Genomic DNA, 17,214 nt, shown 5'->3' on the forward strand with positions numbered 1-17,214 from the left:
GGGTCAGGTGAAGGTTCAGAAGTGAAAGGAGTTCACCATGCATAGGGGAGGAGCATAAAAGGTCTGTGTGAACAGGTGGGGTAAAAGCACAAATCCTGCTCTCTGGTGCAGGTCTGGCACTCTGGTGCCTGTCAGCAGCTGGGCCCAGGGACTTGTTGGTGAGTGCTAGCACCCAAAAAAAGAAGTGTCTGCCTCTGACAGGGCGCTGTGCAGTGAGCAGCCGTGCGTGAGAGCTGCCTTTGCTGTGGTGCCAGCGGCTGCCTTCCTTCCCCTCTGCTCTTAGGGAGGTCAGCCTGAGCTCCTACAAATGTAGTGGCAGGGTCTGCCCTGTGCCGATCGTCCCTGACATGAGTGAGGTGTAAACCTGCCTGATCTAAGCCCAAAAAGCACCAGGAGATCCAACAGCTGCAGCTCAGCCTTGTCCTTGGGGAAATCCCGAGGACAAGTGACAACGGGAAAACAAATCTGCCGACCACCGGAGCCTGCTGCTGGCAGTGAGAGAAGCCTGTGTCTCCCAGGCTGCCTGCTGGCGTGGCTCCAGGCACAGCAGGCTCCTGTGTAGGTCACCCGTGCGCTCGCCGCCAGCTTTCCCCGTGTCCTTGTTGAGGAGGTGGAGGAGACGCGTTAGCAGAGACCGCGTCCAGCCTACACCACCGTTGGCGTTTCTATTCCCCATGGATGCCTTTTGACAGCCTGAGGGTTTGAGGGCTGTGACAGTGCCCAGCCTGAGCCGTCAGCTCTTGCCTCTCTCCCCTCTCCAAGAAAAAGGACGAGCAGGAGGCCCAGCTCGCACCGGCTGGAGCAGCGAGGGTGTCTGCTGTTGCCGTCGCGGCAGCCAGCTGGTGTCCAGCCCAGCACGGCTCCTTCAGGCTGGTATCACACTGCTGACTTGCATGAGTCACAGCTGACTTTTTTTTTTTTTTCTTTCCCCCCCTTGTTTGGCTTGCAAGAAAGATCTGTTTTACATATAATACAGTAATCAGGGCTTGACATAAATAGGCAAATGTTATTGTCTGCAGTGGGAATTGCACCTGCTGGCAGAGCAATGGAGGCAGCCCATTATGCACCGGAGTCGATCATTTGTGCAATGAAGTACAACCACGGTTCTTGCTGTGTTCTTGTGCAAGTCTTTATCTCAGCGACTGTGAGTGCTCCAGCAGATGTGCCATCATCACCTTTGCAGTCTGTCCTCACCCCAGGAGCCAGAGCAGCCTCTGTTCCTGCAGCTGTGGCCATCCTCTCCCAGAGGGGTGAAGACCAAGATGTTCAGCTGAGATATCCCTGCTTTGGTGCTGGCTGCATTACAAAGCCAAGCAGCCTTGTCCCTGAGTACTGAGGCTGCACTTTCAATGCAGGACAGTGTTCTCCCAGGATGTGCAGGATCCTGGATGAATGTCTGGATGTGCAGAGCATCTGGCTCTTGTTTATGGAGCGTATTGCAGGAAAAGTGTCAGCAGTCTCACTGGCTGAGCAGGTATGAGCAGTGCTCCTCCAGACCAGAAGGACTTGCAGGACTGGCTGAACTATAGGTTGCTCATGTGGAATCTGAGCTATAGCATGGTAAGATTTCTCCAATAATAAAAATAAACAGAGCTAGTCTTGTTGGTGCTGGAGTCTGGGCTTAGTTTACCTAAACCAGATCCAGCACCTCTGAACCACTGCGTCCACAGCTTAGGTGAGGGTTGGAAGAGGTGCTGTGCAAGGAGAGGAAGCGGGAGACACGCACGTTCTTTGTGGAGTCAAAAAGATGAGCACAAATCCTGTAGGAATGCCAAAATGTGCAGGATGCTGCGTGTGCAGGTATTTCTGCTGGGCCAGCATTGAGGGGCAGGGAGGACGTTAAGCTTAAGAGCATCAGCATTATAGCAGGAACAGGCAGATCGTGGGCTTTGCTTGCTGAGCTCAGTGAAAATGCTTGCTTGCTCTGTGCTAGAAATTGCTGTTTATTAGAAAAAAAAATAAATAATTTTGTGTTGTGATTTACATTTTGCAGCTTAAGAGCAAGGGAAAAAAAAAGATCCAAATTCTACAAGTTACGTTTAAAAGGGCACCAAGCCTTATCCATCGGTTTGTTTGCCACATGACTGCAAATCTGAGGCTGTAGATTTGCCTTCATCCTTCCACTAGCTAGCTACCATCCCAGACAACAGCCCAACCAGTGCCTGAGTTCATTCCCAGGCATCATCTCATTAACAGGAGAATAGAAATTAGACTATTAATTGGGGGAGAAAGGAGAAGTCTTAACAGAAGGATGTGAGCTCGCCATCACTGATATGAGGAGCATCCCTCCATACATAGTCTTCCCTTGCCTGTGGTCTTGCCCCACGTGGCAACATCCCTTCGCACCTCTCTGTCCTCACCATGGTCACCCAGCTGGGCTCAGCTCCTGCTTGCCTTCCCACAGGTCAGGCAAAGCCCAGGGACGGGGAATAGTGAAGGGTTAGGAGGAACAGACAGTTCCCAGTAAGTGAATTCCTACCCCACCAGTCACAGTCTGGTTCTCTAATAAAGATTCTGATAAGGAAGCTGGAATCCCTTTTAACTTCTGATCCGTTCAGAGATAAGCTGGTTTAGACATAAACAAGCACTTCTGTCACCGGCAGCTCCCAGAAATGCAGCTGCAGACCTCTGGTTAGTCCCAGTGAGGTCCTGCCACACTCCCAGGGGAGTTACTTGGACAGCTGCATCCACATCTGGAGGGAGAAGAGGATGACTTACTCTTTCTCCATGGTAAAGGTCTTTTGCACATCTCTATAAGCTTTGCTGTAAGGAGAGGAGGAAAGATGTAAAAATAAGGAATGACGTCTTTCAACCTTTACCAGGTTTTCAGGTGAAGCGAAGTCACCTTCCTGGGCTGGTTTTCTCCACGGAGCCCTTGGAGATCATTTTTTACTCAAATTGGGAGAAACTAGAGCAGAACTGTGCTGAGAAAAGCATTTCTCTCAGGCCTCAGCACTGCTTGGAGGTAAGAGGAGGGCGAGGGCAGCTGGTCTCTCCTGCACCCCGGCTCCTCTCCCTGCCTGGCATCCCCCAGCATTGGCACAGGGCTGGCAGAGAGACAGCAGCAGTGGGGCAGCAAAGGCCAGGCTGCAACAGAGTCCAACACAGCTCCATCCATGACAACAGAAGCTGGCACTATTTGACTTAACCTTTTCTGGGTTATTGCATCTTCCCTTTGAGAGACTGGCTTTTTGGATAGAGTTCCTGGCTTCTCAGTACTCTGATTAGCCCAGGCTGTCTCAGCCTCAAGACACCTCCCCTTTGCATAGGTTAAAACCTCTTCAGTGTCAGTGTCTCTTTTGATACCTCCTACAGCTCCTCATCTGACAGGATTAGCATTCTCTTTTCAATGTTTTTGCTCTTCCTGCTGCTCTGTCCATCTATCTTGGAGGCCACATGCCCATTCTCCCCTGGCGCTTTGCGCTCTGCCTCCTGCATCGACTGCTGGGTGTAGTGCTGGTACGTGGGGGAGAAGTTGTGGATGGCATCCTGCACGATGTCCTGGGGGCTGATGGTCTCTTTCAGCCCACTCGAGATGCTCTGCATTGGGGCAAGGTTTGCTGCAAAACAGGAGAGCAGGAGTGTGATGGGATAGCATCAATCCAAGTGATCCAAGAGAGTTTTCGTTAGAAATTCAAGATCAGTGGCTCATTGTGGGCCACGTCAGTTTGCGGTTCCAAGTTCCAAAGAGAAGGAAGGCAATCCCAGCTCCATGTTCCAAAGAGGATAGATCCTCTCCAATAGCACATGGGTAATACTACCATCCCCTAATCCTGCCCAGCCACATCAAGGTCTCCTTACCTGCCTCCTTGTTTTAGCTTTTGGGTGTCATGAGGGAAGAGGGAGAAGAAATGCATGGAGCACAGGATAAAGAAATTCCTCTTGTAGCTTTGAGCATCCCATTGTTAATGGGATACAAATAAAATAAGGGAGGTTTCCTCTTTCCTTAGTCATTGAAGAAAGGAAGAAGCAAGGAAGAGTTACCTGTTGAGTTTTCCTTCTTCTCCCTGTACACCTGGCAGGTGAATGCATAGCGCAGGGCAATGGAAGCGAAGAACATTTCAATGCAGATGATGAAGTTCTGGTAGCCAGCAGCCACTGTCCCAGCTCCCACCTCCTTCCCATCGATGATCTGAACTTCAGGGATCACCCCACATTTCTCCAGGATTGCCAGCAGTGTTCCTGTGCGGGGGAAGGGAGGGGGATCAGTTCTGCTCCTGGACCCCTGATCCAGGTGGGGCTATGGGAGGAGAAGTGCTGGGCATCCATGGTGGGACCCACCTTGCCAGAAGGAGAGGAAGATGACGGCCTTGATGGTGATGAACTTGAGCACCGGCTCAAATGGGCGAAGCAGGTCCATGGTGGCAAAGTAGAAGAGGAAAAGGGCGTAAAGGGCCAGGCTGACAGAGAAGTTGTAGATGATAGTGATGTAGAGATATCCACTGTGGACACTGCAGGCAGAGAGAGAGAGAGAGAGAGCTGCTGCTCTGGGCTGTGGGGAGCAAAGCAAGGGCAACTGGGGGCAAAGAGAGATCAAATGGCGAAGTGGAGGGTGCATTGTTTTGCTTTGGGGGAGAACACAGCCCAGGAGGGGGAGTGGGACAGAGGTAGCAGCTTCTCTGTTGGTGGGACCTCTTTTTATTTATTATTTTATTTTTATTATGGCTCACAGGAGTTTTGTCCCTGTATTGTTTGGGGCAGCAAGTCTCTGGCACTTTGGGCTCACAGTGCTCTCACTGTCCATGGAGCAGCTTCCTGGGAGTCTGACAGGACACACTGGTGATGGAGCAGGGATCCATCCTCTCCCATTCACCTCCCCCAGCCCCACCCAGCATCCTCACTTGAAGTCTCCATCGTGGTACTTCCCGAACGCCTGCAGGATGATGGTGACGATTGCCATGAGGGGTTTCACAATGCAGAACTGCAGTGTGGCCTGCACAGGGGAGACACACGGTGTACCACGGGCAGCAGCACATCTCACTCCCCACATCCCACCCCTCTGCTCCAGAGACACACACACACAGGAGAGAGCAGTGCTGTGGGGTGAAATATGAACCAGCACAAGATCTGCAGATGAGGGAGTAGAGCTTTCAGAAGGTAGCTCTCGAAAGGCAGCGCAGCCAGTCCAAGGTGGGGGACCAGAGGGCTTGGGGACTGACGGGTGACAGGATTCAGCCCACAGTGCAGTCCTGGAGAGTGAGCCAGCATCCAGGCTAACCTGGGACTGGACAGAGATGGCAATCTGAGCTCTGCAGTGGGAGGAGACCCTGACTCAGCAGTGAGTCAGAGGCAAGGACATTGAGCAGCCTTGCTGCTGGCCAGGTGCCAGTGAGCTGGTGACCTGCCTCCCTCAAAGGAAAAAAGCTTCCAAATTCAGCATCTTAAGAGAATAATGAAGCTAAGCCCCCTTGGCAGGGCACTGGGATAGGAACCTGCCACCCTGAGAGCCCTCATCTGAGGGAAGTGGAGTCTGCTCCCCATCGGGTACCCACCTGCTTGCAGAAGCGCAGGAACCCGATGGAGTAGGACATACCCTGAAGGCAGCAGGTCCCGTAAAAGCAGCTGGACCTGGAAGATGAAGGCAAGGGGATGCCATTGGGGGTGCTGGGTGGGAAAAGTGGGTGGAGAAGGAACTCACAGGATGCTGGGACTTACGCAATGGGCTTCCCTCGGATCTCTGTCATGATGGTGCTCTCCCCTCCAAGGTACTCGAAGCACAGGCTCAGGAAGCTGTAAATCACAAAAGCTGCCAAGGCAAGGGCAGACATGATCAGCAGGACTGATGGAAGTCCTGGAGGAGGTTGTTTCATCTTGCATTCCTTCCTGCTCAGGTGTTTCCTCATCCAACCTGGCACTGCATCAAGTTTGGGGATGCTGGTGGGTGGGAGCCCAGTGAGAGGAGCAGCAGGTCAAATGCATCCAACCTCCAAGTGGAGTTGGATACATCACACTATGTGCATAGAGTTCATTACAGACAAAGAAGCTTTTCTGGGCGCACACAGTCTATCCAGGGACCATCTGCATGGAAGTACCTCAAAATTGCTAAGGGGCAGCACAAATGGCTGCTGGCCAGCAAGGAGCAGGTCCTGAATAGTTTTTTTGGACATCCCCACCTCTTATTTTTTATATACTCCAAACCTGAAGTAATGCAAATACCCACACATCTTAGTTCCTGAGGAAGAGAGTTCCAAGGTACAAAACCAGCCATAATACTGACAAATTTCCCTTGCACTTCAACACACCCCAACTCCCCAATTTCTTGGGCACATGTGCCTCATGTTTTAGTGCCTCGTGTGGGCTGCACATCTACCCCACAGGCAGCCAGAAAACCTCTTCCCCAGGACTGTGGTGGTGGTGTCCCTCCAAGCCTGTGTCTGAAAGGCACCAGCTCATGTTTGCCTCTGGGGCATCCCCTCCCTGCTGCCAATAGAGAAGGAAGGGGAAAACTTCTGCATGGAGGAAGGGAGAGTGGGAAGTGAAAGCGATGAAGATTTGCCACTTCACAGTCCAAGATGCCCCAGAGACAGGTAAACACGATGAGAGCCCCACTTTGCCTTCAGCCTCCCTGCTGAGCAGATGCAGTGCTCACCTTCATAGCAGTCACGCACCGAGTCAAAGTAGACGTAGTACTGGTGGCTGCCGAGGAGGAGGAGGCTGAGCCAGGAGTCGAAGGCATAGACAGGCACAATGAAGAGAATGCGGATGATGTAGCGCTGCTCCTTGGGGATGGTGTAATTCTTGAGGTGTGTGTAGATCTGCAAAGTGCCCAGCATGTAGAGTTGTGGCTGCCACAGGTCAGGATGGGAACTAGAGGTGCCCCCAAACCCACAGGGGTGCTGTGTTAAGCCTCCTCTCTGGGGTAAGAGCTCTGCCAGCTTTTCACCACAGACCTATCACAGTGAGCACACACAACAGGCTCCGTCCCAGTCCCTGGGCCAATCCCTTGCATGAAAGCATGTGGAAATCAGGTTCCTTCCCTAGGCTGTGTGAGGAATGTGCCCTCCCCTGTGCAGCCCCATCCCAGTGCTTGGAGAAAGCAGCTTTCCCCAGGGCTGCCTTCAGCAGCATAGACCCACACAGCCCCCTAAACCATGCCCACTCAGGGTATGCCTCAAGGCAGCTGGTGCTGTGCACCCCAAACACCCCAGATGCCCCACTGGGTGTTGCCTCTGGGCAGTGCCAATGCCCTGCAGCCTCTCCTGGCTCTGGCAACCACCTGGGGAGAGTGTGGGCAAAGTCCACCCTTATGACCTGCCAGCACCAGGCTCCTGACAGCAGGGATATCGCCTCTGGGCAGCAACAGGAAGAAATACTTATCCAGACCTGAGTGATTTGCAATGGGCTTGGTGGCAATCCATAGTTTTGCTCTAACCCTGTTTGTCAACCCCTGTGCTGAGCCCCGTCTCTGCTGCAGCCCATACCTGGTGAAAGGTGACAATGAGTGCTGACCACACGAAGATGCCAGAGATGACCTGTGCCGCTGTCGTGGTCAGGAAAAGCTGCTGGCCATCCTCGGAGTTGTTGTGGGCAGCCGTGAGCAGGGCAACAGCTGAGAATGGGGGGGCTGAGGCCAGCCTGGCTGCTGTGCCAGGTGCCACGGGAGAGGGCACAGCACGTGTGGCATTACTCATCTGCAGGGAGGGAGAAGGAAGGGGAGTGGTGCAGGAAGGCAGGAGCGAGGTAAGCTGGTGACAGGGAAGGTCCCTGTCCAGATTTCCCAGCCCACACAGCATGTACAAACCTCATGTAAGGTTTATCTCCTCCCCAGGGTTTTTCCAGGGTGTCCCTCGCCCAAACCAACCCCTTTGCCATGATTTGGTCTGCTTCTCCCAGCAGGAAAATGCAAATATCCTTCAAAAGCAGACCCTCTTTTCCCTGAGGAGGTCTGTGCAGTTCCCATGTCTCCCAAAAGACACACTTCTCCTTCCCAGCTTTGCTCCTTGCTTTCTCAGGAATCACTCCCACTTGAAAGGGAACGATCTGTGCATACTTGAACCCCTGTAAGGTCACATTTGTGGCTCAGGACGCTTTTCCGTCAGAAACCAGAGACTTAAGGGTTAAACCAATCCCTCACCCAGGATAATAAAGGGTCCCTTACCAACAAACCATTAGGACACTTGTGTTGTCTTCCTTGAGAGCCCAGAAAACACCAGGTCCCCCCCCAAATTTGGTTCCTTTCATCATGTGTGGCCTGCTTGGGGCAAAGCCAGGGGCTGCCCAAGAAACCAGACATTTGGTGTCACCCACATTCTTCATCCAGCTATTTCGGGATTGTGGGGGTGTCACGGTGCCAGTAGTGCCAACCCCGAGACCTGAAGGACAGCCAGCGGTCCCTCCTGCACCCAAATTAAGCACAAGGGAGCAAGCCTGCCGTGCCAGAGGCAGGGCTGCTGCCCTTTGGGGATGCTGGAGTGCTATGGCATGTCCCTGCTTGATGTGTGCTCCTCAAAGCCGGCTGCCCCAAGGCACTGAGCATTCCTGGTGCAGAGGGTGGCTGGGCATATGGACACCGTGTACCCTGCGGCTCCTGACAGCAAGGGCCAACCTAATAATAAGCAATTATTTATAGGGCAGCTTCATATCTCAAGGCCAACAGATGATAAACTGCCATGTTTGGGTTCACTTTCTGCTAATCTATGGAAAGCTGCTTTTTCCTCAAGTATAACAATAGCGGTTTAAAAAACTGACAACCTGCTAGCTGAACTCTACCAATATAGATGCTTCTCAGTTCATTGTTAATAAACAAATATTTTAGCTGCTGGGTAACTATCGCCTGGGGTAAAACCGTAAGCATGAACTGGAGAGAAGCATAAAAATATCTGCCATAGATAAGAGTGGTAAGGAATGACCAATTAAACACTGAAAACAAACCAAAGCAAGAGCTGACCCTGCGGCTCCCCGTTCTGCCCTCTCACCGAACCCCAACCTCACAGGAGAGCAAACTCAGCTGGTGCCAGATCAACAGCCCTAAAAATACCTTTCCCCGGCTCCGCCTGGCAGCAGTGGTGTGTAAGCGGAGATGCCCGGGCGGCAGCTGGCGAGGCCCCAGGAGCTCACCCCGGAGTACCCGCACCGCCAGCGGGGCCGACAGTGTTACACAGCAGCAGGGAACCGTGTTCTTCCTCCCTGCCACCGTCCTGCGGACCCCGGCCAGCAGGAAAAAGGATCCCGGGAAAGCCGGGGCGGGATCTGGTCTTTGGACAGACTTGGATGCTGCCGGACCTGCCTTGTAAACATTAACAGGAGGACGGAGATAGCTGGTGGCACGGGGAGGGAGATGAGAGTCTGGCTCTGCCCCGTTCCCCAATCACTCCTCACTCTTTCTGGAGCCTGCCCTGCTGCTGGCTGGGGCTAAATGACTGGATTTGGCCATGCTTCGCCTCTGCCAGAGCATCACGACAGAGCAGGATGGAAGCTCACTCTTTCTAGCTGTGTTTTTTCTAGTCACTTTTCTAGTAATCCAGCTTAGTCCCCAAGACATGGCAGAGAGCTGTGCTCTTCACTAGATCCATTTAATCTGTTTTCAACCTAGTGCTGTGCCATAAATGCTTGGCCCAAGACATCCCATCTCCTATCAACTTTCCCAGCCATCGCGGTGTGAGCACGGTGGCATCAACAGCCAGTCCTGGCAGCCTCCCTGACATTGTCACACTCTGAACATGGCAGAGCAAGTCATTAAAAGCGAAAGCCTCGGTGCCGCTCGGAGACAGGGCTCCCAGCTCCACAGGTAATTAGATCCCGGCCATGCAAGGTAGTCAGGCTTTTCAATGCAGTTAGAGAGCCATTTGCTTCCAAAACAAAGGCAGCAAGGAGACACCGGGAATAATACCAGCTGCAAATTTCAGCTCCTCCATGGGACTGAGCCATATCCAATCTGTCTGTTTTCAGACACCTTGCAGGTACCTGCCATACTGTGTGTACCTGTTACACACTCCCTGGGATATTAGAGATGCTAAGTGAGAACTGAGAAGATAAACTGAGCAGTGAAGCTTGTGTTCAGGCAGGCCACCTGCAAATGGGGTTTTTCACCTTGTCAGGGATTCCCCTCCATCTGCAGGCTGCCAGAGCTCAGAATCCCGGCTCGCATCCCTCCCTGTGTCCTGCAGCACCTAGGAAAAGTCCCCATCTCAGCGGCAGCCTCTTGTGGGATGAAGCAAGTCAGAAGGGAAGGGAAGCGTCTCCCCAGCAGTGCCTCAGTTCCCTGATCCACATCCCGGGGAGGGGAGCATCCATGCTTAGCCTCACCAGAGCAGGAGACATGCCTTTCCCCCTGATTGCTTTCAGATAAGGTCAGGACACTTGGGTTATTTATGGGACCAGCCTCTCCACACCACCATCAGGCCACTCAGGAGGAAGGACCTACAGCACACAGCTACAAATCGCGGCAGGGCAGCATCGAGCCCTCCTTGAAGCCCATCTGGAGGAGTGGATGACGCAGGCACAGAGCTCTTAGAGGAGGCTCTGCCCTCCCAGCGACTCCCACAGGTGCTCAGAACCAATGGCTGGGTCAACGCTTATTTTTGGGGTTTCCCCCAGCTGTTGTGCACCCCCCAGGGCCCCACTCACCCTTTGGGGCTCCTCCGGGAGGGAATCTGGCTGCCGTGCACCTGCCTCTGCATCCCCCGTGCCCTCCTCCACCTGCACCGCTGGAGACTCCTCCTCCGGCCACCCTCCCAGCCCTGCCCGCCTGCTGGCCGCGGGCCCTGCCACTGCCCCAGTTACGCTGGCTGCTCCCCGGGTCTCACCAGTGTCCCACTCTCCCTGTCAGCACCCCACTTTTCCCACCAGCGTCCCACTCTCCCTGCCAGCCCCCCACTGGCCCTTGCAGTGCCCCGGGCCCCGCCGGAGCCCCGCTTACCTTACCAGCGCGCCCTGGCTGTGCCCGGCTCACCCTGCCAGCGCCCTCCCTGCGCCCCGGGCCCCGCGGGAGCTGGAGCAGCAGGTCGGGCTTTGTCTCCCGCAGAAAAGCTACCCAACTTACCTTTCCAGTCCGCCGCGCTCGGCACCCACGCCCGGAAAGCAAACACGGATGGAAAACCGCGGTGCTGCCCGACGCCGCTGCCCCCCACCCAGCACACGTCCTGCGGCCGACGGCAAGAGCTCCGCCGGGGTGGCAGAGGCAGCTTTCCCAGCAATTGGGAATTAATCCCTACCTGGAGGAGAGCGATGACTAAAAGGCAGGCAGCTGGTGGAACCTCGTGCCTGTTGTTTGGGCAGGCCTTCCCTTTGGTTTACTGCGCAGCAGAGAGGAGCAAAGTCGAAGGACCAATTGCTCGTGCTCTAATTTATCGCACATGGAAAAGCAAGGTAAGTCTGTCCTGGCTCCGAGCATTAAATCAGAGAGGTTTCCACATCCTTTCCTCACCCACCGCCCCGTGCAGACCTGGTGGCACATACACAGCCAGGAAATGAAGATGCTTAACTTGTGCCTGGCTTTTAGGCAGTAACACTCAGCTCTTTGGGGCACAGCAGTGGTATGCCACTGTATCACCACAGTGGAAGATGCAATTTCCATCCAATTTGCTAATTCACGTATGTCTTCTACAAGCTGCTGGAGCTCTGGACCAGTAAGAGCACCAGTTTTGTGTCAGGAGAGAATCCCTACTAGCAAACCAAGATTGACAATAACAAATTCCACATGCTTCTCTCAGCCTTCCTTGACAAAAAAAGGGAAGTGTAGAAGAGGAAAAATTTATAGTTCTGACAGATGCGAATCTTTGATTCTTGGAAGCACAGTTTGGAAAATTATTTTTAGATGAAGTTTCTTGTCAAGGGCAGCTGGAAGCCTGCAGTGTTTGAATGTATTTTTAAAAAAGAGTTTCATTTCTCATAATCCCTTTAAATGCTGTAAATAACCCTTACTTCAGAGAAAAGAGTCCTTTCGAAATCCATTTTCTGCTTTTCTACTTCTAGGGTATTTTTTAGCAACAGAAAAGACCTGGCAGCTGGATCACCATGGGGCAGGCACCAGCTCTGCGCTTATTCTGCTGTACCAACTGGTCTTAGCACAACTCCTCCCTGCCCAGACTCCAAGACCTGGCCTCCGTCTGTGCTGTCAAGTTCATAAGTGACAAAAGTGTCTAACAGCTCACTTAAAAATTTACTACTTGTTCTTGTTTATTACAAGAGGTAAAAACAAATGTGCTTTCCAAGCAAAAGGCAAGTTTGGCTATTAATCTTTGAATCAGCTCATACAACTTATTCTGACACTTTTTTGTAAATTACTTGGCAGAAACAACCCTGTGTAACCCCTCAAACCCTCTGTCCCCACATCTCCAAGGCAGATGCTCACCACAGCTGATCAGCCTATGGATGTTGTTTCTCCCATGTGTTGGTAACACGTAATCCATTGGCAGAGATTATTTTCTTACAACTATTTTGGGTTCCTGTCTTCCACCCTGACATCAGCTTTCATGAAATTTGCCGAGCATCGTTATCTGCCTCTCTTTAAAATCAGAGTGAAAGCACAAAATTAATTCAGCCTACATCCAGAAAGGAATGGACATAAGGACAAAAGCAGCCATCTAGGACTCATTTCCTTAAAAAAAGGCAAGAATATCTTTCCCATTATACAACTGTTGATTCTTTTACCAAGGCTTGTATTTCAACTAAGTGATTCTCACAGAGCAAAAAAGAAAACAGGTAAAATTTTATTTGACAATGTTTCTTTTATTCCCTCTGCACTGGGTGTTCCCCCTTTGCGGTACAGCACAGCTAGAGAGCTTGGCATCTGCTGCTCCTCAGGACACATGTGCAAAGCCAAGCCCTTTCCCAAATAAATGACCCACCCAACACGATAAAAGTAGCACTTCTCTCCTATGTTGAGACAATTGCTCTCGTCTCACCACTGTCTATATGGACCTGCAAATCTGTCCCAGTAACAAAACCCACAAACGTTCTACACAGTAGAGAAAAATTCATGAAATTCCTCAGGACGTCCAAAACCACCACAAAGACATTCCATCATTTTCATTTCTAGTCCTTTTAAATAGGTGGTGATGAGTCATGGACTCAAGATCATTTCCTTGAATCCAGATGGCACAACTTCACCACACTTGGCAACTTCGGATCACTTCTCGTAGAGCCTGTATGCCTTCCATGGTCTTGTCCTTTAAAGCCATGGCGAGGAGAACAGGTTTGTTCCCAGCTTCCTGCGACACGAATGCCACCAGGTTTTTGGCACAAACATGAACGAGGGGCTGAAAAGCAAAGGGATAGAGATGCACATTCCTACAGATGGGAGAGCCCTGCTGCAGGAGTTAGGAGAGGAAGAGTCCCGGAGTGACACAGAGAACCTGTTGATCTGGACTCGATATTTGCTGAGCAGTTCCAACGTGGTCAGCAAAGGCAAGCCATGGGATAGGGAACTTTAGAAAGCACTTTCTCAACCAGCTTAAAAGGGAAGAGTTTGGTACCAAGAGTGTGCCAGCCACCCACACTACCCTGAAACAACTTCTCTGGAGCTGAACTTGAATTGAGTACAGTACTGTCTGGAAAACTTGGAAACTCAGTATGTATAATCTTCCCTTCCATAATCCTCCCACCTGAACTATGGCACCAGTGTTAAATTATATGAAACACTGTGGATCCAAATGCCTTTATTTCCTTCACAGCCAGGTTTCTAAAGAATTTTGCAAGTACAGTTTTTTTGTTTAAAAACTTGTTTTTAAGAGGGGATGCTCCACTGACAAGCTCTGGAAAAAAGCTGTTATTTTTGTAATTCCTAGAGACCCCCCAAATGGTGTTATACACACAGTTTTTGTATGTCTGGTGTTACAGACATGTTGCTTTTTATTTTAATAGAATAATGAAAACCAGAAATAAGTCATGAGGCTGAAGGAAGCAAAAAAAAGGATATAACCTTTTCCATGGGGTTTCTTTAACAAGAAAAGATCAGAACAGCAATGACTATTTTACCTGGAAGACGCCTACAACAACATCTAGTCCAACTGCCTGATCAGCTGAGAGCTGACCAGGTTAGAAAATTATTCAGAGGATTGTCCAAATGGCTCTTAAACATTGACAGGCTCAGAGCATCAACCACCTCAAGCCTGTTCCAGTGTCTGACCACCCTCTTGGTGAAGAGGTATTTTCTAATGTACAACCTCACCCAGCACAGCTTTGAACCACCCAGCTTGTCTAGGTTTCATTTACACCCACAGATGTCTATCTGTCAGAAGGATGAGATTGCTTGATTTTAGCTGCTGTTTGGAAGTGTGTAACATCCCAAAGAAGGGTGTTAACAGTGACAAACAGGAAAGCAGCAAACTAGTGAGTCTTTTCTTGAAGTTTAAAGATCAGTTAAGTTAGCTAAAATTATTTCAAAATAGAATGGAACAAAATAAACATAGCACTTCCCATTTCTAAATTATACAAAAAATAAGCTTGGGAGTAGAGGTGGTCAGCATTAGCAGATATCAAAGCAGAGAAAGCATATCTCCCATTCAAAATGGGAATGCTATTGCTCAAGAGAAAGAACTCCACAAGGGGAAATCCTGATAGAATCAGGAACTTGTGTTGCTACATCTTTTGTAGTTAAAGCTTGCAAGTAATAGGTGATAACTTCAACCCTAATGGAAAGCCTCATAATCTTGTAGCTCTGTAACTTTCTGTTTTAATGTTTGACCATGCTTTGTGAAACATATTTGCTTCTGCTTTCTCTCTAGCTTTGTGAAATGGTCGATTAAAACCTCATTTTGTTGAAGCAAAACAAATTAAACTTTATCAAGGGAAGGTGCTGGCAGGCAAACTTGGGAGTGGGCAAGTAAAGTCCATTATGGGGATGGCATAGACTGGGGATGATAGGGGTGGGAAAACAGACCTGAAAAATAAAACAAATTCGTTGGAACAGAAACCCAAAAAGGTTATCAATGGCAGCATATTTAATCTTGCAACCCTTAAATCAACAGAGCTTTATCAAACTTTCCATAAACATGCAGAAGCAACCCATATCCTGTAGGACACAAAACAACAGATCGCCAAAACGTTCATGGTTAAACTTTTATGTCCAAGAGCAGACCAGTGCACATACTTTTCTGATGAGCCCCTCTTTCCTCATTTTAAAATTAATCTTATCACTGTTCAAACACTGCTTAACTGCTGTGATTCATCAACTCCCTGGCAACTTGCACGGCCCCACCTACTATATTTCCCCCTTATCCTTGCTGCCTCTGCGCTTCGCATCCGCTCTCACCTCATCCTTGCCCAGCAGCACCTTCGTGGTGAGCGAGGGCCTGCCCACGTTGTCAGCGATGGTGTTGGGGTCCACGTAGACGATGGTGCCCATCTTGCCGTACTGTGTGACCACCACGAGGACCGAGTTGGAGAAGGCCGTGCACACCACCTCTGTCGGCACGCCGTGCACCACCGCCTCTCGCTGCTTGGACGTCACGATGGGACTCGCTTCCATCGCTTCCGACAAAGAACAAAACAACAGGATGACCAGCGTTAGATTAAAAAAGTGCGCTGCGGGCTACAAAAAGACCGAATCCTTCCCATAATTTGAAATACCCACGGTTAAGTTAATTTCAGTGCAAACCCGCACCCCTGACTGGGGGGCACTTCGCAGCCCCGCAGCGATGGCATCACTGCCCCCGCATGGCCCCGCTGCCTCTGACAGGGGCCCCACTAACGAGGGGGAAACCTCCAGCCCTACTTTCGACCCCGGCTCCACCAGGCTTTTCCTGAGAGAGAAATCGAGACAGCGAGACAACCACCCCCCATCCCGGCGGGCCGCGGCCCTCACCGCCCCTACCCTTGCCAGCCCCGCCGCGCCGCCGCTCTCCGCCCAGGCCCGCCCCGCCGTGGCGGAAGCGGCGCCTTTCTTTTCCCTTCCCTTCCCTTCCCTTCTCTTCCCTCCTCCCTCCCTCCCGCAGCCGGCGGGAGGCGATGGCGCAGGGCTGCTCTCACGGCCTGTCCCCTCCCCTTCCCTCAGAGCCGCCGCCATTACCCGCGCGCGGCACGGCGCCATCTCCGCCCCCCCCGAGCTCTCCTCACGGTCCCTCGCCGGCCCCGGGCGGAGCTGGCCCAGTCGGGCCCTTCCCCAGGGATGAGCCCCTTCTCCAGGGATGAACCTCTTTCCGGGGATGTACCCCTTTCCCCGGTGCGCTGTCCATGCTCGGTTTCTCCCCATTTCACGCCGAGTTTCAGGGCAGGACCCCCCTGCGCCGTGAGGGGGTGGCATGTTGGGGGACAGGTGACTCTGGGGGCCCTAGAAGGGCTGTGAATATTTATCCCTCTGTTTCCCCACGGGATACGTTTGCTCCCACTACTGAGTGATGTTAGGCCACACTGTAAGATCCCGAGTGTGCTTTCCCATCTAAATAGAAGCAGCTTATGAAGGGGGCATGTGTAAAGGAGACAACTTTTTACATAGGCAGACAGAGATAGGACAAAGTGAATGCTTTTAAACGCAAAGAGAATAAATTATATTGGCTATTAGGAAGAGCTTTCCTATGAGGGTGGTGAGGCCCTGGCACAGGTTGCCCAGAGAAGCTGTGGCTGCCCCATCCCTGAGGGTGTCCAAGGCCAGGTGGGACAGCGCTCAGAGCAACCGGGGATAGTGGAAGATGTCCCTGCCATGGCAAGGTGAAATGAGATGATCTTTAATGTCCTTTCCAACTCAAACCATTCTGTCATTCTATGAAAACAAGGCTGGTTTTGGTCACGGAAGTGGCCTTGCCATTAGCCAAGCGAGCGTTGGCAGATGCCCAATGTAGCTGTCCTGGGGGATGAAATAAAGACATCTGTGTGAGGAGAGTGAAACCAAATGTGTCTGTGCCAGGTGCAAACATTAATTTCTATTAATTATACCCAGTTAATACAGTGCTAATTTTTTCCTTTGAAATTCTGGTGCTCATGAATAAAAATTTTGTATTCTAATTTATAAAAATCCCTGAAAAATGGCATTTCCCAGAAGTTTGCAACCTCCCAGACTCCTGCAATTGCTGCATCTAAAATACAGTCAAAACCCGCATTCCCATGTTTTATCTCTACCAGCATCCTCACTACATCCCAAATATCCTGGCCATGGTACAGCAATAGCTACCTGACCTGTGGGTTGTCTGTTCAGGTAACATCTCTGAAGGACCTCATGAATACTTCTTTTGTTTGTTTTGCATTAAAAGTTTTACCAAAAGTTGACTACAGGAGGAGCACATAGACTTTGTGCTGAGAATCCTTCAAGGTACCGTTAGAGAGCAGCAGAGGTCCATG

General features: G+C 51.2%; 2 protein-coding genes across 8 annotated transcripts; both read right to left on the reverse strand.

The window, feature by feature from the left end:
• Positions 1 to 2,024: 2,024 nt before the first annotated feature.
• On the reverse strand, positions 2,025 to 11,234 carry TMEM184A (transmembrane protein 184A). 5 transcript variants are annotated; one of them, XM_005522997.3, is made up of 9 exons: positions 11,154 to 11,234; positions 7,422 to 7,631; positions 6,590 to 6,755; positions 5,656 to 5,746; positions 5,493 to 5,568; positions 4,842 to 4,933; positions 4,282 to 4,451; positions 3,985 to 4,182; positions 2,025 to 3,560 (listed from the first exon to the last, which is right to left on the reverse strand). In XM_005522997.3, exons 2-9 carry the CDS (start codon positions 7,629 to 7,631, stop codon positions 3,310 to 3,312), a joined length of 1,254 nt encoding a protein of 417 aa, XP_005523054.1. In that variant the 5' UTR covers positions 11,154 to 11,234; the 3' UTR covers positions 2,025 to 3,309. The 5 variants fall into 5 exon arrangements, with proteins under 5 accessions (XP_005523054.1, XP_087920201.1, XP_087920200.1 ...); XM_088064075.1 differs by lacking the exon at positions 11,154 to 11,234 and adding an exon at positions 10,982 to 11,136; XM_088064074.1 differs by lacking the exon at positions 11,154 to 11,234 and adding an exon at positions 10,859 to 10,970.
• Positions 11,235 to 12,629: 1,395 nt separating this feature from the next.
• PSMG3 (proteasome assembly chaperone 3) lies at positions 12,630 to 15,984 on the reverse strand. Of its 3 annotated transcripts, none has more exons than XM_088064078.1 (3): positions 15,950 to 15,984; positions 15,194 to 15,411; positions 12,630 to 13,199 (listed from the first exon to the last, which is right to left on the reverse strand). In XM_088064078.1, the coding sequence occupies exons 2-3, from the start codon at positions 15,407 to 15,409 to the stop codon at positions 13,047 to 13,049; spliced, it is 369 nt and encodes a 122-aa protein (XP_087920204.1). In that variant the 5' UTR covers positions 15,410 to 15,411; positions 15,950 to 15,984; the 3' UTR covers positions 12,630 to 13,046. The 3 variants fall into 3 exon arrangements, with proteins under 3 accessions (XP_087920204.1, XP_005523055.1, XP_014107960.1); XM_005522998.2 differs by lacking the exon at positions 15,950 to 15,984 and adding an exon at positions 15,755 to 15,856; XM_014252485.2 differs by lacking the exon at positions 15,950 to 15,984 and adding an exon at positions 15,515 to 15,731.
• Positions 15,985 to 17,214: the final 1,230 nt, after the last annotated feature.

The sequence above is a fragment of the Pseudopodoces humilis genome, chromosome 18, assembly GCF_049639895.1.
Source record: "Pseudopodoces humilis isolate 2021_Gansu_Grassland_sample_001 chromosome 18, ASM4963989v1, whole genome shotgun sequence".
Classification (NCBI taxonomy): Eukaryota; Metazoa; Chordata; class Aves; order Passeriformes; family Paridae; genus Pseudopodoces; species Pseudopodoces humilis.